The sequence below is a fragment of the Struthio camelus genome, chromosome 7 (assembly GCF_040807025.1).
Source record: "Struthio camelus isolate bStrCam1 chromosome 7, bStrCam1.hap1, whole genome shotgun sequence".
Lineage (NCBI taxonomy): Eukaryota > Metazoa > Chordata > Aves > Struthioniformes > Struthionidae > Struthio > Struthio camelus.
The window spans coordinates 40,391,793-40,405,869 of NC_090948.1; the positions used below are offsets into that span (position 1 = coordinate 40,391,793).

The 14,077-nt window shown below is 42.9% G+C and overlaps 1 protein-coding gene across 6 annotated transcripts in view; it reads right to left on the minus strand.

Annotated features, from left to right (window-relative positions):
* Positions 1 to 14,077, minus strand: part of MICU1 (mitochondrial calcium uptake 1) — a 123,458-nt gene that overhangs the window by 57,719 nt on the left and 51,662 nt on the right. For all 6 annotated transcript variants that reach the window (XM_068951001.1, XM_068951002.1, XM_068950999.1 and 3 more), the window contains one exon: positions 9,228 to 9,271. In XM_068951001.1, coding sequence (XP_068807102.1) covers positions 9,228 to 9,271 — 44 coding nt within the window. The remainder of the gene's footprint in view (positions 1 to 9,227; positions 9,272 to 14,077) is intronic.

Genomic DNA, 14,077 nt, shown 5'->3' on the forward strand with positions numbered 1-14,077 from the left:
ATTTGCTATCAAAAGCAAAGCTTTGAGGCAAGAGATTAAACTCTTCTGTTCTCACTCCTGTCACAACAAGAGCAAATTCACCGGCATTTCTGATGTCCTAACCATACTAATTAGGAGAGAGAGTGGTGGGACCACCTCTCTTGCTATGCTGTTCTGCCTGCTACTGGCTCAGCTGGCTTAAATTCTGCCCCCAAAAGATCTATACTTTAAGAGTCATTCTCACCAAGCTGAATAATCAGAAAGGATGCCCTGAGGTTGCTTATGCAATACCATTTTCCTCCCACTACCGCTGCCCTGCACTGGATGGTTTCTATTACCTGCCCACACACTTTTTTCCCCATTAAGTCTAAAGGGCAGGCAATGCTCAGGAGATGAATCAAGGCTGTGAGACAGCCCAGAGATGTCTGCAGGACCGTGGTGTCATTTGTTACAGAAGTTTGATAGGGAAGGATTAAAACCAGGTCCCTGATGTCCCAAAGCATGCTTCTAAAATGAGCTGACATTTGACACCTTTGAATTTAAATCACTGTGTAGTTTTCCAGATGGAAAAAATCAGGATACTGCTTTACTTCATCTCCGACTGTATTACAAAGATGAATTCATTTATTTTTATAATGCACTGTGATCTTTTCTCCAGGAAATACACTGTACGAAAGCACATGAGGAAAATAATTCTGTGTTGAAAGCAATATTTTAAAATGGCTCAGATGATGACATCAAGGCCATACACTAAGTACTAATCAGCCACCAAACGAGGAAGAGGTTTGGGGAAAAATAGCATGTAATCATGTAATAAAAAAAATTGTCATCATACCTACATATGAGTTAAGGAACTGAATTAAAATATGACTAGAAATCTTGCTCTTCCCTTCCACTCACTCCTTTCCTTTCCACCTGCTTCTCCCATCTAAACTTATGTTCTTTTCTATAGTCAATGAGGTCAAATATCTATCAAAATGTTCTTTCCAATCTTGCTCAGTTTATCTTCCTTTCCCTATTCAAAGCTCAATTTTATGCTCTTTAAATATCAAGCTTTCATCTAAAGCAGTAAATTATATATTAAAAAAAAGGCCAAAATGACCCCTTAAGCTGCTTAAGTCTATCCCTTTTCTGAATAAAAGGCAGCATTGCTCCATACACCCTTAGCCCGCACGAATAAATCTCAACATTATACCCAGCGAGTGATGTGAATAGGGATCAGCTGCCAACTAGCAGTCTCAATGCACAATTGCTGCATTTTCCCAGGAAGCTCCAAAGAAGGCACACTCCACTTGCTACTATTAGGAAACTCAAGTGGGACATCCACTTTGGCAGGAGATCGCTTATTTTTTGCTAACTTCCTCTATGGCTTTCCTTTACCACCAATGTGGTAGGACAAACCGAAAGCATTTAGAGTAATTTTCTTCTTTACTTACTAGTGCCAAATGAACTCCCCTCCGCTTTCCTGTTTCTTTTCCTAGAAAGCATTTTATGAACTATACCATCCATCTTCAATAAAATCTTCAACAAAATCACTGAATACAGTTTACCCTGCATAGTTCTGCAACCTTAACAATTCAAGGAAGTTTGCAAAAATAATCTTTCCACAACTCTCATACCTGATGTTTCCCTCAAACCTTTTGTAATATTTGGCTGGAGAAATGCCTGCCTTCTCTCACAGAGCAAAAATAATTCCATGGCCTCAAGCGGAAAGTGTCATTTTCTGACAGAGAACGAGCCTACTGCAGTCTAATGAAACTGTAGAGAAGTCGGAGGCCTCAAAAGACACCATGAAAACAGAAGGACAGGAAGATATGTCAGCTGAAAGCTGTTCCCGTTAATAAAACCACATATTAGAAGCTACCCTGAGGACTTCATTCTTAACATTCCAAATTCAAATATTTAGAAATAAACCCTTTGTGCTAAAGATCAAGAAAAACGAGGTGAAGATTATTTCTTAAAGGAGCAGGGAGAAGGCGTAAGTATACACTGTCCCTTTTACATGAAAAGTGCAGGTTATGAGGTCTGAAGCACAAACCAGTTAAAGCACATGCTGTCTGCTTTGTACCTGCCAGAAATCCTGGTGGAAGGGGAGAGGGTTAGAAAAGGAAGAAAACGAGGGAACGCTTGGTTACACCCAAAACAAAACATAATTAAAACAGAGACACAAGTATACAGATATTAGCAGCTGGAGCGAACGCTGGATACCTGGAGACAAGAATAAAAGAGCACATACAGCAACCAGAACCTTTCAGAAGAATCTGCCAAACAAGCCCTGTGAAAATTAGTAATAAAGTTAGCAGTACAAAAAGGCAATAGCGCGTATTGCTAGCTCTGTCAAAAATGGAACACGCCACCAGTGTTTGGGAGAGGAGGTAAGGAAGGGGGAAATACTTTCTACAGGTGGATGTAAAGCAACTAGGGCTTCCACAGGGAAGTCTGTGCGCCATGCATTTACCTATGTTATGAGCGACCAAGCATTTTCTTAGATAGCCGTTTTTATTAAAAACAAACAGAGAGGAACCTGCAGTTCTGTGTCCATACACATCCCAACGAACCACGCACAGTAAAAAAAAAAGAACGAGAAACACGAGCAAGATGAGACAGCTGATGACAATCAGTATATGACTGACCGCTTCCTCAACAGATATAGCAGTTGCGCTTCTCTGGGTAGATCTGAGTCCTGGTAACAAATTCAACCATTATCTGAAAACTAGCTGACTCCCCACAGGACAGCACACTGCAGTCACTTTGTATTTAAGTCTTGATACGATTTAAGTCCAGAAAAACTGAGGGAAGATTGTGCATAGTATGTTGAGATATGGAGGAACTCAAACAAAACTGCTAATCAAAGTAATTAGGAGGGATACGTTTGGCTGCAAGAAAAGAGCTAACAAAAGGACAAGTGAAGAGGCCCAAAGACACGGACCACTGATACCACCAAAGAAAGTGGAGAAGAGAAAAGTGTGTCAGCCTCAGAACACAGTTTATTGCAGATAATTACAAAACCTCTCTCTGCTTGTTTCCACCAAGAGTCATACGCAAGAAATCTCTCTCCAGGTTGTTATGATACTTTTAGTGACTTAAGAAGAAAAGAATGTAAGGTGATTTTCTAAGAAAGAAGATACTTCCTGCTTATTATGTAAAAACTATCCTGTACTAAGTAAGATCAGAAGCTGAAGGAATTTAAAAGCAGGAAATCTGAACTTGGACAGTGACATTTCATATAGATTACGGAACAGGATATATGATGTCTCAAATTATCTCTGAGCCAGCCATAACCTAGAGTCAACAGCTGAAAGTGGTTACACCAGAGACTTGTTTATTCCAAACACTCTAACAATAGGAGCTGGCAGGACCTCCTACAGTTAAAGTTACAGGACTCCTCAATTATTTCCCTTGTGTCTTAGCTAGAGAAAGTACTGAGCATCCTTCTCAATTAACAAGCATAGTAAATCAGCTGCACGTGCACTTTAGGCTGAACTGCAATCGTTTGTTATCTTTAAGATACCGTTTAAACTTAATTCAAAAGGATGCAACTCTTCAGTTGCACTTAAACATCACAGGAACAGAGCTCCGATCTGATGTTTGCCTTCTGAATGAGAAAAGGACTTCAAACTTGTCCTGCTTACAGCACGCTCAAGCCTACAACAGCTGGTAAGCACGCTGGTGAAAGTCTGATGCTCAAGCTTGAACTCATGCACAAAGCAAAAGATCCTGGAAGTGCAGGCCAATGAATAAAACCTCTATCTCTCCTTCAGATGTGGCAGCAACATCCTTCAATCTATTTGCAGGACCTGTTCTAAGGATGGTCCATCCACGTCCAGTCTTCTCTGTGGGGACCTACCTGCAGGGCCTGTTCTAAGGATGGTCCATCTACGTCTAATCCTCTCCGTGGGGATCCTGCCTGAGCAGTTTTCAGGCCCCTGTGCTCCCGAGGTGCTAGGTAAAGCTTCTGCCAAGCAATCCCCTCCTGGGCTGGCTTCCAGCAATCTGCAAGGTTTGCTTCCAGGGCAGCCAGTCTTTGATGGGCCTGTACCTCGGCCTTGGCACATGAATGTATTTTAAAGCTCATTATTCTACTGAGGCATTATTCAAGCCTGTCCATCTAAATTACTGGATTGGTTTATGATCTTAGAGTTTCTTTGGAGTGAAAGCAAGCTTCAGATGTTTTATTGGTCCTTAACTGATTATTCCCTCCCTACACAAACTCAACGCAAAAAGCATCTCCCCCCCCCCCCCCACCAAAAAAACGAGAGAAAACAAGCACAGCACAAAAGGATATATGGTTTCAAACAAATCGCCAAGATCAAACAAAAATGGAAACCATAAACTTGTAACCTAAGTTAGCAGTCAGAACACCTGGAGATGCTTAAAAGCCTTTCCTTTTGTGAAGTGAAGACGACTGGAACAGACCTTGACCCTAAAATATCCGTAGACCCTTCTGGCTCCAAGCAAGCCTCGTGCCACCAGTAGGGACTGACTGCTTGCTAGCCCGAGAGGCAAAATTCTCTGCAAGGAAAAGGCACAGAAGCCATCTGATGTATTTTCCTATTCCTTCATTTTATTGTTGCTCTGCATTACTGTAATGTGCCACAAAACATCTATATATGTAAATATAAATGCTGGGAGGAAATACTTAATTCATAAACTAAATGACAGCGCTGGAAAAGCCTATAATTACTTCTTGCGTCAATGGTAATATAAGGGTGAGCTGCTACTGGTAGCTTTTAAGCTTTTGTTCACATTGAGCAGCAGCAAGAAATTTTCCCCCATGGGAGGAAAAAGAGGCAAGGGAAGTATATTCTGTATTAAATTAACATGCCACCTTATTTTTTCTCTGAATAAGCTACACATCTCTTAAACAGTACAGCTTGCCTTCAGTGCGAACACCCAATTGCACCGAGAGGTACCTATGCCGTGCACCCACTATATCGCTTTCCCGTCTCTAACCGGCGCTTGGCCCCAGCTGTGCTACTGAACGGCTCAACCCCAGGACGCGCTGGGACCTCGGCCCCCTCACCAGGACCCTGACGGCACCCCAGGGGTGCTCTGTGGTGAAAGAAAGTGCACATGAAAATTGTAAATAAGTTCTGTATTACAACTAACGTAACGTTAGTAAAGCTCACGCCACATGACATGCATTATAAGATATGCTTCTGTTTAGTAGTTTGAGAGTCTATTGATTTGGTTATTCATCACTATTGTCCTGCTAAGCAAGAGGCAAGCCGAGTGATGAAAGGGACAGTACAACGCATTGATTTGAAAAACTGATGCGAGGCCAGCTGCACTCGTTTTGTGCAGTTACGCTTAAAGGTATTCTCGACAGCTCCTAGCGCAAGCCTGCCGTTCCTCGGCCAGAGGCCGCTCTGGAGACAGCACGCACAACCCACGGAGGAGAAAAATCTCCGCATCGCTATCAAAAGCGTTAAAAGCATTTTTTTCCTAGGCCCAGCTGAGGCGCCCTAATGAACATTACACAGCAGGGGAAAGGGCACACCTTAAAGACGTGCTTAAAGAGCACTCGGCTCTTGCGAACAAACAAGCATGCTCTTGCGAACAAACAGGCATGCTTTAAGGAGAGACAGCACGCGGCACTGCTGAGCACACTGTTTTACAGGTTAGCCAAAAAAGAAAAGCATTTGCTTTAACACAGCCAAAATGTAAGAGGAGGAAACGGGCCCCATGTGAATCAAACAGATGAGGAATTAGGGTCTGGACCCCTTCACCTCACAGCACTCTAAGCTACAAAATAGGCTTGGTCTATTTTTACATCAGCCTCTTCACCAAAACTCAGTGATGGCAGGCAGGCACCGGTCCACGCGCCTACCATGGAAATGCACCTAAAGTATGTTCAAGTCCAATATGAACACTTCAAAAGTGTTTTTTTTTGTTTTTGGGCCGGGGGGGGGGGGGGGACTGAGTGAATAGCACTCAATGTCCTTTTTCCTCTGCTTTCCGATAGCTCGCTCCCCGGGAAGAAAAATAGGTACGCCCAGCCAAAGCAGAGCCAGGAGACAGAGCTGCTTCCCTACATGTTCAGCCCAACAGCAGGTCAAAGAAAAACATGAATTCACAGTGGCAAATAAATCTGAGAAAAGACTTTGGCTGGATGAACGTCTCTGGGGCTGTCGGTCTCAGAATGAGCAAGGAAAAAGCATTTAGGCTCAAGTTACATGGGCGCTGTTCCCATTAATAAGGCAGTCACATTTGTCTCCCTCTCCAACAACTCCATAAATTAGCACTAAGGAGAAGGAGGAGTAGAAAGAGGAAAGAAGAGAGTATTGTATCATCACTGTAACACTCAATTACATGCACAGCAAGATGCTTCGGAAACCTCACGCAATTACAACGTGAGGCACATCGCTTCAAACACCCTTTAGCAAGAGCAGTCCCAGCGATTGCAAAGCAGCCAATTAGTTGCTTTGATTGGGGTTTTACATAAACAAAACTTGATCTGCAAGAAGAGCAGCTCATACACCTGTAACAGTGCCATTTTCGGTCTGAACAATATGCTCAAAATGACACTGATACTTCAAACTTTGTCCTACAGTATATAATTAAAATGCAACCGACTACACAGCTGGTTCTATTCTTTGTTCTGAATCTCTCTAAATTATTATTTACATGCTACCATAAGTATAAATCTCTGCCTGGAACTAAAAGCCATTCGCTTTTCTGCTCTTCAGCCAGTATCTAACTTGCAGATTACGAGTACTCCCTAGTACCGCGGCTTGCTTGTGTCCAAAAACTCACATATTCCTTTCACCTCACAAAGAAAGGGGATGTTTCCAGTGAATAAGTCTGTTCTCTCTTGGGTGCATGACTGTACCACAGCTCCCGTTACCTCTAGGAGAGGTTCATAAGGATGCTTAAGGGAACCTTAAGGGACCTCTTAGTCTTCTGCCCAGACTCCTCATCTCCGTCAATATGAGGAACGAAAGCACCAGCACCACATCGCCCAAGGCAGAGATGCAGCTGAGGAAGACGTCTCCAGGTGAAGGATGCTTTGATAAGCCAAGAGGAATAAGCAATTGGAAACAGGCAAGACGACACAGATGCAAGAATATTTTATCCCTCTGCTGCTACTACACAACTCAAACCTGAACAAGGACGGTCAGCTCTGCGGCACCTCAGCTGGCACTTGGCTGGGTTGAGGCAAGACAGTTTTCCAACTAAAAACCAAAGCAAGCGCTAAAATGAGAACAAGTTGCTGTCAGAAAGGTAGGTTGACTCTCAGCTTCATTCTTTACCGAAGGGACCGCCAAGGCCTACTTATTTTGTAGTCTCCTCACATTATCCTCTCACCTGGACATTACTGCTACCCTGATAGCCAGAGTTAGATTTAGGCAGTCCCAAGATGTCTTTAAGCAGACAGCCAAACAAGAACCTCTGGTTTTTTTCAGGTTAAATGGAGCAAACTGCTTGTCAAGTATTATTAGACCATGACAATGAGGTCCCAGGAGAAGACTATAAAGTCCATTACACTACCCAACATCTGCTGTTTCAGTCTATTCGGACCACAGCACACAGATGTCCAGGTGCAGCACGGACATCTGCACATTATGTAAAAAGTAGTTTCACTCTGCCGCAGGTCAGAGTGAAAGATGAGCAGTGCACAAGGCAAAGAGCTATCAATATTCCACCCTTCGCTCGGCATACACATTCACCGTTTCGCGTGGCAAGGCCCTAAAAGCACGTGTGATGCTTTTAGGCACGGTATCCCCAACACCGATTGCGGTTTTTAACAACCTAGTGCCGCAACCGTGTCAGTAACATCATAATGTGTTGCAACTCCAGCCCTCGGTGCCGAGGCACGACAGGACAGAAAGTCGAGGTCAGCAAACTGTTTGGCTTTGAATCTTTTGTCCCACCTGATGGGAACTGAATGCAGAGTGCTCAGGAACAGAGAAACTATTAGCAAAAACAGTGCGAGATTCAGCATTTCTTCCCTAAAACGAAGTCATGTTATGTAAAGCCAAAGGGATGAATGAGATAGCTTGACAGGATAAAGCGATGAAAGTGGGCTGATGGAAAATAGACCATCACAAACCACAGGGAGAAATATTTGACATTTTGTAAAGAATACATGTACTCTTTTTCTTTGTTTTTAAATAGTGAAAAGCAGATATTGGGGGTGGGGTGGGGAAACAAGTGTTCACAACATGCTTCATAGCTTTATGCATCAAAAGCAACTGCCAAAATACTACCTTCCAATTGCCTGTTTTCAAGCAAAACCTTGCTCTGCTGCCTGGGAAACCAGAACATTTCTGCACCACTGATGACAGGGACCCCATATATTTGATCACCTTCTTTCTTTAGCTTTTCCTACTAAATGCAAAACAAGCCAGGAAACAGCACACATTCAGCCCTTACCGAGTTTATACAAGGCTTTAAATGCAAATTTCCATGTCAAGACTTCCTGGAAATGCCTGATGGCACATGTCAGGTCTATCATTCAGCCACGAAGGGATCAGAGGACAACTTCCTTTGGAAAGGGGGAAGTTTGTATTCTCAGGACATTCTGATGCAAACGAGGTGCAAATATTGCATTGTGTGTCCACAGTAATATAATGAGGAATTTAATTAAATCACAGTTACCGGCACCAAGAGGTTAACGGGCACATGAGCTATTAACGCTGGGGTCAGGGCTACCTGATTTGCACAAAGGGCAGGATGCTACACCGGCAGACCAAACTATCAGAGGCTGCTCAGCATATTATCAGCATGCGTCAGGACAACACAAACATCCCCAACGGTCACGCACCACTGTAGAAAGGACCTAGAGTTCAAAACAGGGGAATGAAGTAAAGGCATTTGAAGGGGGTGGAAATGTATGCTAAAGAAGCAGAAAAAAAAAAATCATAAGAGTGTTTCCTTCCTTTAGGAGTCTGGAGGCAACTCTGGAAGGGAAAAGGTCAAGCAAGTTTCCCCTTAAAAGGCATAACTCCTGGGGCTCTCATATAGTCATATAAAAAAAAAAAATCTAGGAAGTACTAGTATTACGTATAATTCCCTTCCCTGCCAGCATGGAAAGAAGTAGTATTTTAACTCTAAACATTAAGCCCCCTTAGGAAAAAAAAAAATCTTATTTGCTCTCATGATGTGAACAACGCTGCAATGCTACCAAAAAAACTCAAAAAAGATTACGTCATTTAACTTAGGCCTACATGCAGCTAATAACTCAAGGACTCTACGCTGAAAAAAAGCTATCGAATAATATATATTCAGTTGTCAAACGTGCTCACCTTTCCATCATAACGTTTCACGATAAACTGATCCAGGCCCAGGTCTGAAAGAGAAAAGAAAGATAGTTTTAAAAAAAATGCTTTTAGAATATAAGAGTTAAATTTCCTGGGACTGTTGCTTGAGTGGGGATTAGAAAGTCAAAAGTATTATCTGAACAATAACATCGCTAGAAAGTACAACGAGAGAGAGAAGGAAAAAAATTAACTTCTTCCATTTTATATATTGCATTTTATCATGAAAGGCACCCAACTCATAGCATAAGAAACGAAAATCTCCTTCCAGCAGGGTCTATAGCAGCGTAATACTCAGCATGTCTCATTAGTGGATCTGAAACACCTGCCCTGGTGGAAAAACAAAAAATTGCTCCCAAAATTAATTGGGAAGTCTCCAAATTAATCCCAAAAGCTTGCTCATATTTTAATATAAAAGTGCTTGCAAATAGTCAAATTTTAAAGTTGTAGCTGCATGCATAAGCAGGCGAGTGCTTTAGCTGGAAAGGTACTTGGGGAGAAGGCATGGAGAGAGGTTATTTATATTACTAAGTTTTATCTCCCATACCATCACAAAACAATTTTGCTATCCCTGAGAGATAACCCCCCCGCCCTCAGCATTTGCAGAGTTAAGGAACAAAGCTCTCAACCTAATCAGCAATGCCCAGAACGCTCTACATACACCGATGAATGCACAGATAGGCAAGATGACAAAAATATTCAGAAAGATTAATTATTTGCGCTTTGCAATACAAAGCCAGAAAGATGCTTTCTGAAAGGACATAAACCAGAACTCAAACTGAGCTCTTCCAATAACTCCGGAGAGCAGGGGCCAATTTTTGACTCTCCGAAGAATAAAAAGCCCCCAAACAGCTACAACCCATGCATTTTCTGCCACTGCTTATGATAATTACCACATCCTCATTTCAATCTCAATTAGCAAAAAGATGCAAAAACCAAATGAAACCTCTCCAGCTGCATTCAGAAGGGTGACAAACAGGCTGCTGCATTATCCGATTGCCAAGGAAAAGAATAAAGCACTTCCTAGCTATTCAAAGGGTTTCTAATGGTTACGGGGCAGAAAAAGGAGTTATCCATCACTGCAGGATGACCTCCTGGACCTTTCTGAACCAAAGCAGTTGAAACTCCTCTACCATCATTCTCGGAGGTCGAGAGCATTGTCAGAGGGCTTTCTGGATTCATGCAGAAAGTGAGAAAGCGCCTTCTCAATATCTTGCGTTCCTGACAAGAGTGTGAAGAGTGCATATTTATACTTGCTTTCAGAATTTAATCTTCTTTCCTTCTGAAGAATTTTGTCCCTCCTCAAAGTTGTGGGCATAACACAGCAAGATAAGCATTGTGGCATTCAGAGGAAGGATTTGTTCAATTAATGTGTTTATTTTGCCGGAGACCCGTGATCTGGTCTGAGCTGACACCTGAGCATCCATATGGAGACTGACCGCTTAGCTTTATGCGTTTGTGTGTTGTAAGAAGGTCAGGCTCAAGCACACCTCGTATTCCCACGCCAGAAAACAGTGCTGCAAGACATAACCCTGACAGCCCTGCATTATACACATACCCCTAGAAAGCTAACAAAGGCCATGGGTTAAAAATAGCAAGTGAAAATATGTCTTAATGGCAAAACCCCTCTACCTGGACACTAGCACTAGGAAAACAAATGGGTTTCAAGCAAGACCCAAAACGAGCAGATGCTTGTGCCAACGAACTGATACAGACTCCCATAGAGAAACACATATATAACAAGCTATTAAAAACAGCCAAGTGACACCTAAAAAGACAGAACACCAGTATCTATCCTAAAGGAAAAAGCTAAATATTATCAACTTCATGCTTTCCACATGCGGTGGGAAAAAGGGGAGGTGAAGAGGGGTATGACTGGAGGAGACTAAAAGGGACCAAGGGAGTCAACAGTAGCAGGCTGATGTTAAAAAAAAAAAAAAAGTGATGGAGGACACGTGTTCAACACAGGAGAATTTTTCTCTGGGCTGGGGTTTGATCCAGCCTCACTCACTCAAGCGTGGAGATGCTTCTTCATGTTTTTCCTCAAATGCTATTGTATGTAACCAAAAGGCAAGGGAAGACAAAACATCCAGGTAACCCGAGATTATTCCTGCAAGGGACAGAGCAATGGACCGGGACGTACTTCTGTAGCTTTTTTGTAACCGCATCTGAACGTTCATCCTAGATGGAGAAGCTGCCAGGCCTAGCCAAGCTTAAGAGCTTAGAGCATTTCACTATTTGCTGAAGAAATTGCTTACAACCGCAGCAGTTGCTACAGAAATGTTTCCATCATTACCTTAAATTTCAGAAATATCAAGTTATGTCAGACTCCTTCAACACAACCATACTGAAGAGAAGCAAATAAATAATCTTGCTTTACACGTGTCTCAGAGAGGGAGTGAAGCAATTATGAAAATGCAGCACAAAAAACTGTCACATCTTTCACTCCCTTTTTTCCTGTCACTGTATCAGCATGTGCTGATAAACAGCCTCACGTACTAAAGTATTGCAAGCGCAAGTGCACTGATTCACATCAGCATTTAACGTTCAGCCTCTCCCCCAGAGTTATGCACGTTGTTACCCCATCTTCTTTGCTGCATTAACTAAGCTGTGCACTTAAGTCTATCGACAAAATTTCCCTTACAATAGCCCCCAATAGAATAGGCTAATTCAAAAACCGTGAAAGTTAAGCCAAAAAGGCATTTGCATGTTCTAGGCATGCAAGATTTTACTCAGTACATTTTACTTTTGCCAGTACAGTTTGTTTTTTTAATGGACTTATCTACATATTTTTCCCATGAGACTTTAATCTTAAAAGGTGACAAAAGGAAACAAAGAAGAGACTGTGGCCTGATGCTTGTGTTTTTCTTCCTTTGCATTACAATAAAAGAGCCAAAAGGATTTTCCTCAACGATTTCTGCAACAGGATCGCAGGGTTTGCGTGGGCAGGAGAGCTGACGCGAGAACCAGCAAAATGGAAACGCTGCAAGCATCAAGGCAACCCAGTCTCAGCAAGGAACGGAAGAGAAGGTTAGTTATTACATTTTTGTTATTCAAAAGGGTGCGTGCGAGGTTAAAGCTAGCACAGGATTGTCTGTAAACCATCCCCAGACTCAACACACAAAACGGATTCCCAGAAGCTGAGCTAGTACCAAAGAGCTCCAGGAACACAAGGTAACAGGCAGGTTTGAACAGTAAAAAGAGCTTTTCCACCTTTCAGGACGAAGCAGGGGCTGACATGCTATCCTCGCAGAAGCGGATTAAAGCATTTCCTCCAAGAAATACCACAGCGAAAACGAGAAATGGTGTCAGGAGGACAGACAGCAACGGTGTCGCTTCACGGGCCTCCTGGGGACCGCTGTGCATCGCGAGCGGCTCAGCTGCAGGGCTCATTTCGTTCCGGACGAGCGCCTACGCCGGCTGCAGAAAGCGCACTAGCGGGGCGAGGATTTGTATGCGGGCAAAGAGCCTTCACAGCAAGTCATTCGGCTGAAGTAACGGATTTCAATCCTAGAGAAGAAAAATGAAAGCAGAAAAAAACGCCCCACTCCTTAGCTTCTCCTTTCTGAAGGATACAATGCCGCTTGGACGCAAGCCCGGCACAAACCACTTCTACGAGCTCTCTGCAATTTCCCGTGCAAAACCATGCCGTGACAAGGTGCAGGCCTCAGCTTTCCCCTGACGAAGCTTTCCTCATCTTCACCTCGCTGCAGGTTCTTCAGCCTCCCAAAGGCAAGCGCACAGAGCTCTTGTCTGCCCTGTCCCAGCCCACGTCCCCTTCTACTCTTCTCGCCTTTCACTGCCTGCCTGGGGATTATCAAAGCTCTGCTCAACCAAGAGCCATGCTCTGCACCAGCCATTCACCTTCAGCAGCACGAACGATGACCTGCGATGATTCCCCCACATGCTTGTCAGAGCCAGCTCAGCTGTGAACTTTAAATACTGCTGTTCATTCTCATACTAGCTGAAGCATGACCACGAGAGCAAAAGGGAGCAGCACTGCTGCAAAACAGCCAAGGAAGACGTGGCACCACCGTTAAGCGTTATTTCAGATTAGACTGACGTTGCTCAATCACAAAACACTAAGAACAGAGGCCTCCGTTCTTATTCATGGGAAGATGCTCTCACAGCACTCCAAAAATAAGAATGTTTTAAAATAAATCCAAATGACTTATACTCACTGCCTGCCATGCTAGGGAAAAGAGGCAATTGGAGAGAGACCTATATTCTATTTGTTTACTCCCTTCTTTTGGGGAGGAAGGATGTCCACAGGCAAGGAAATACTTACGCAAAGGAAGAAAAAACCCACACAAAATCAACCTGCTGCTACTCTTGTTCAGCTTTCCTTAAAACTAAAGGTAATTCTAATGATTAATGAAACGTATGTGCTACAGGTCCACTCAAAGCTAGCTAATTACTACACTGGATAAATATCTAAACAATCATTAAGCTCTTCATGGTATCCTGGAAAATAAAGCCACGGGCAGCAGATTATAGCCTGCACTTTCAGCTTGCGGTTGTAAAAATATTTAACAAACAAGCTTCCCAGAGAACGATTATATTATGGGAAGAAAACAGTTGAGATCAATGAGAACACGTAATGACTTCCTCCAGGATGTCAACAATTTTCCACTGAGATGGAATGACTTTTTAAACTCCCCTCAGACATGATATCCTTGTTAGATTTTTCACATTATTTGGGTAACATTTACTTATTATCTCCCTTTCTTTTCCAACTGCTTGATATACAACACGGACTCCTTTCTTGCAAGTAGATGAGCAAAAGGACTAATTACTGAGATGGAGGAAAAGCCTGCTAACAATGAACACTGCATTCT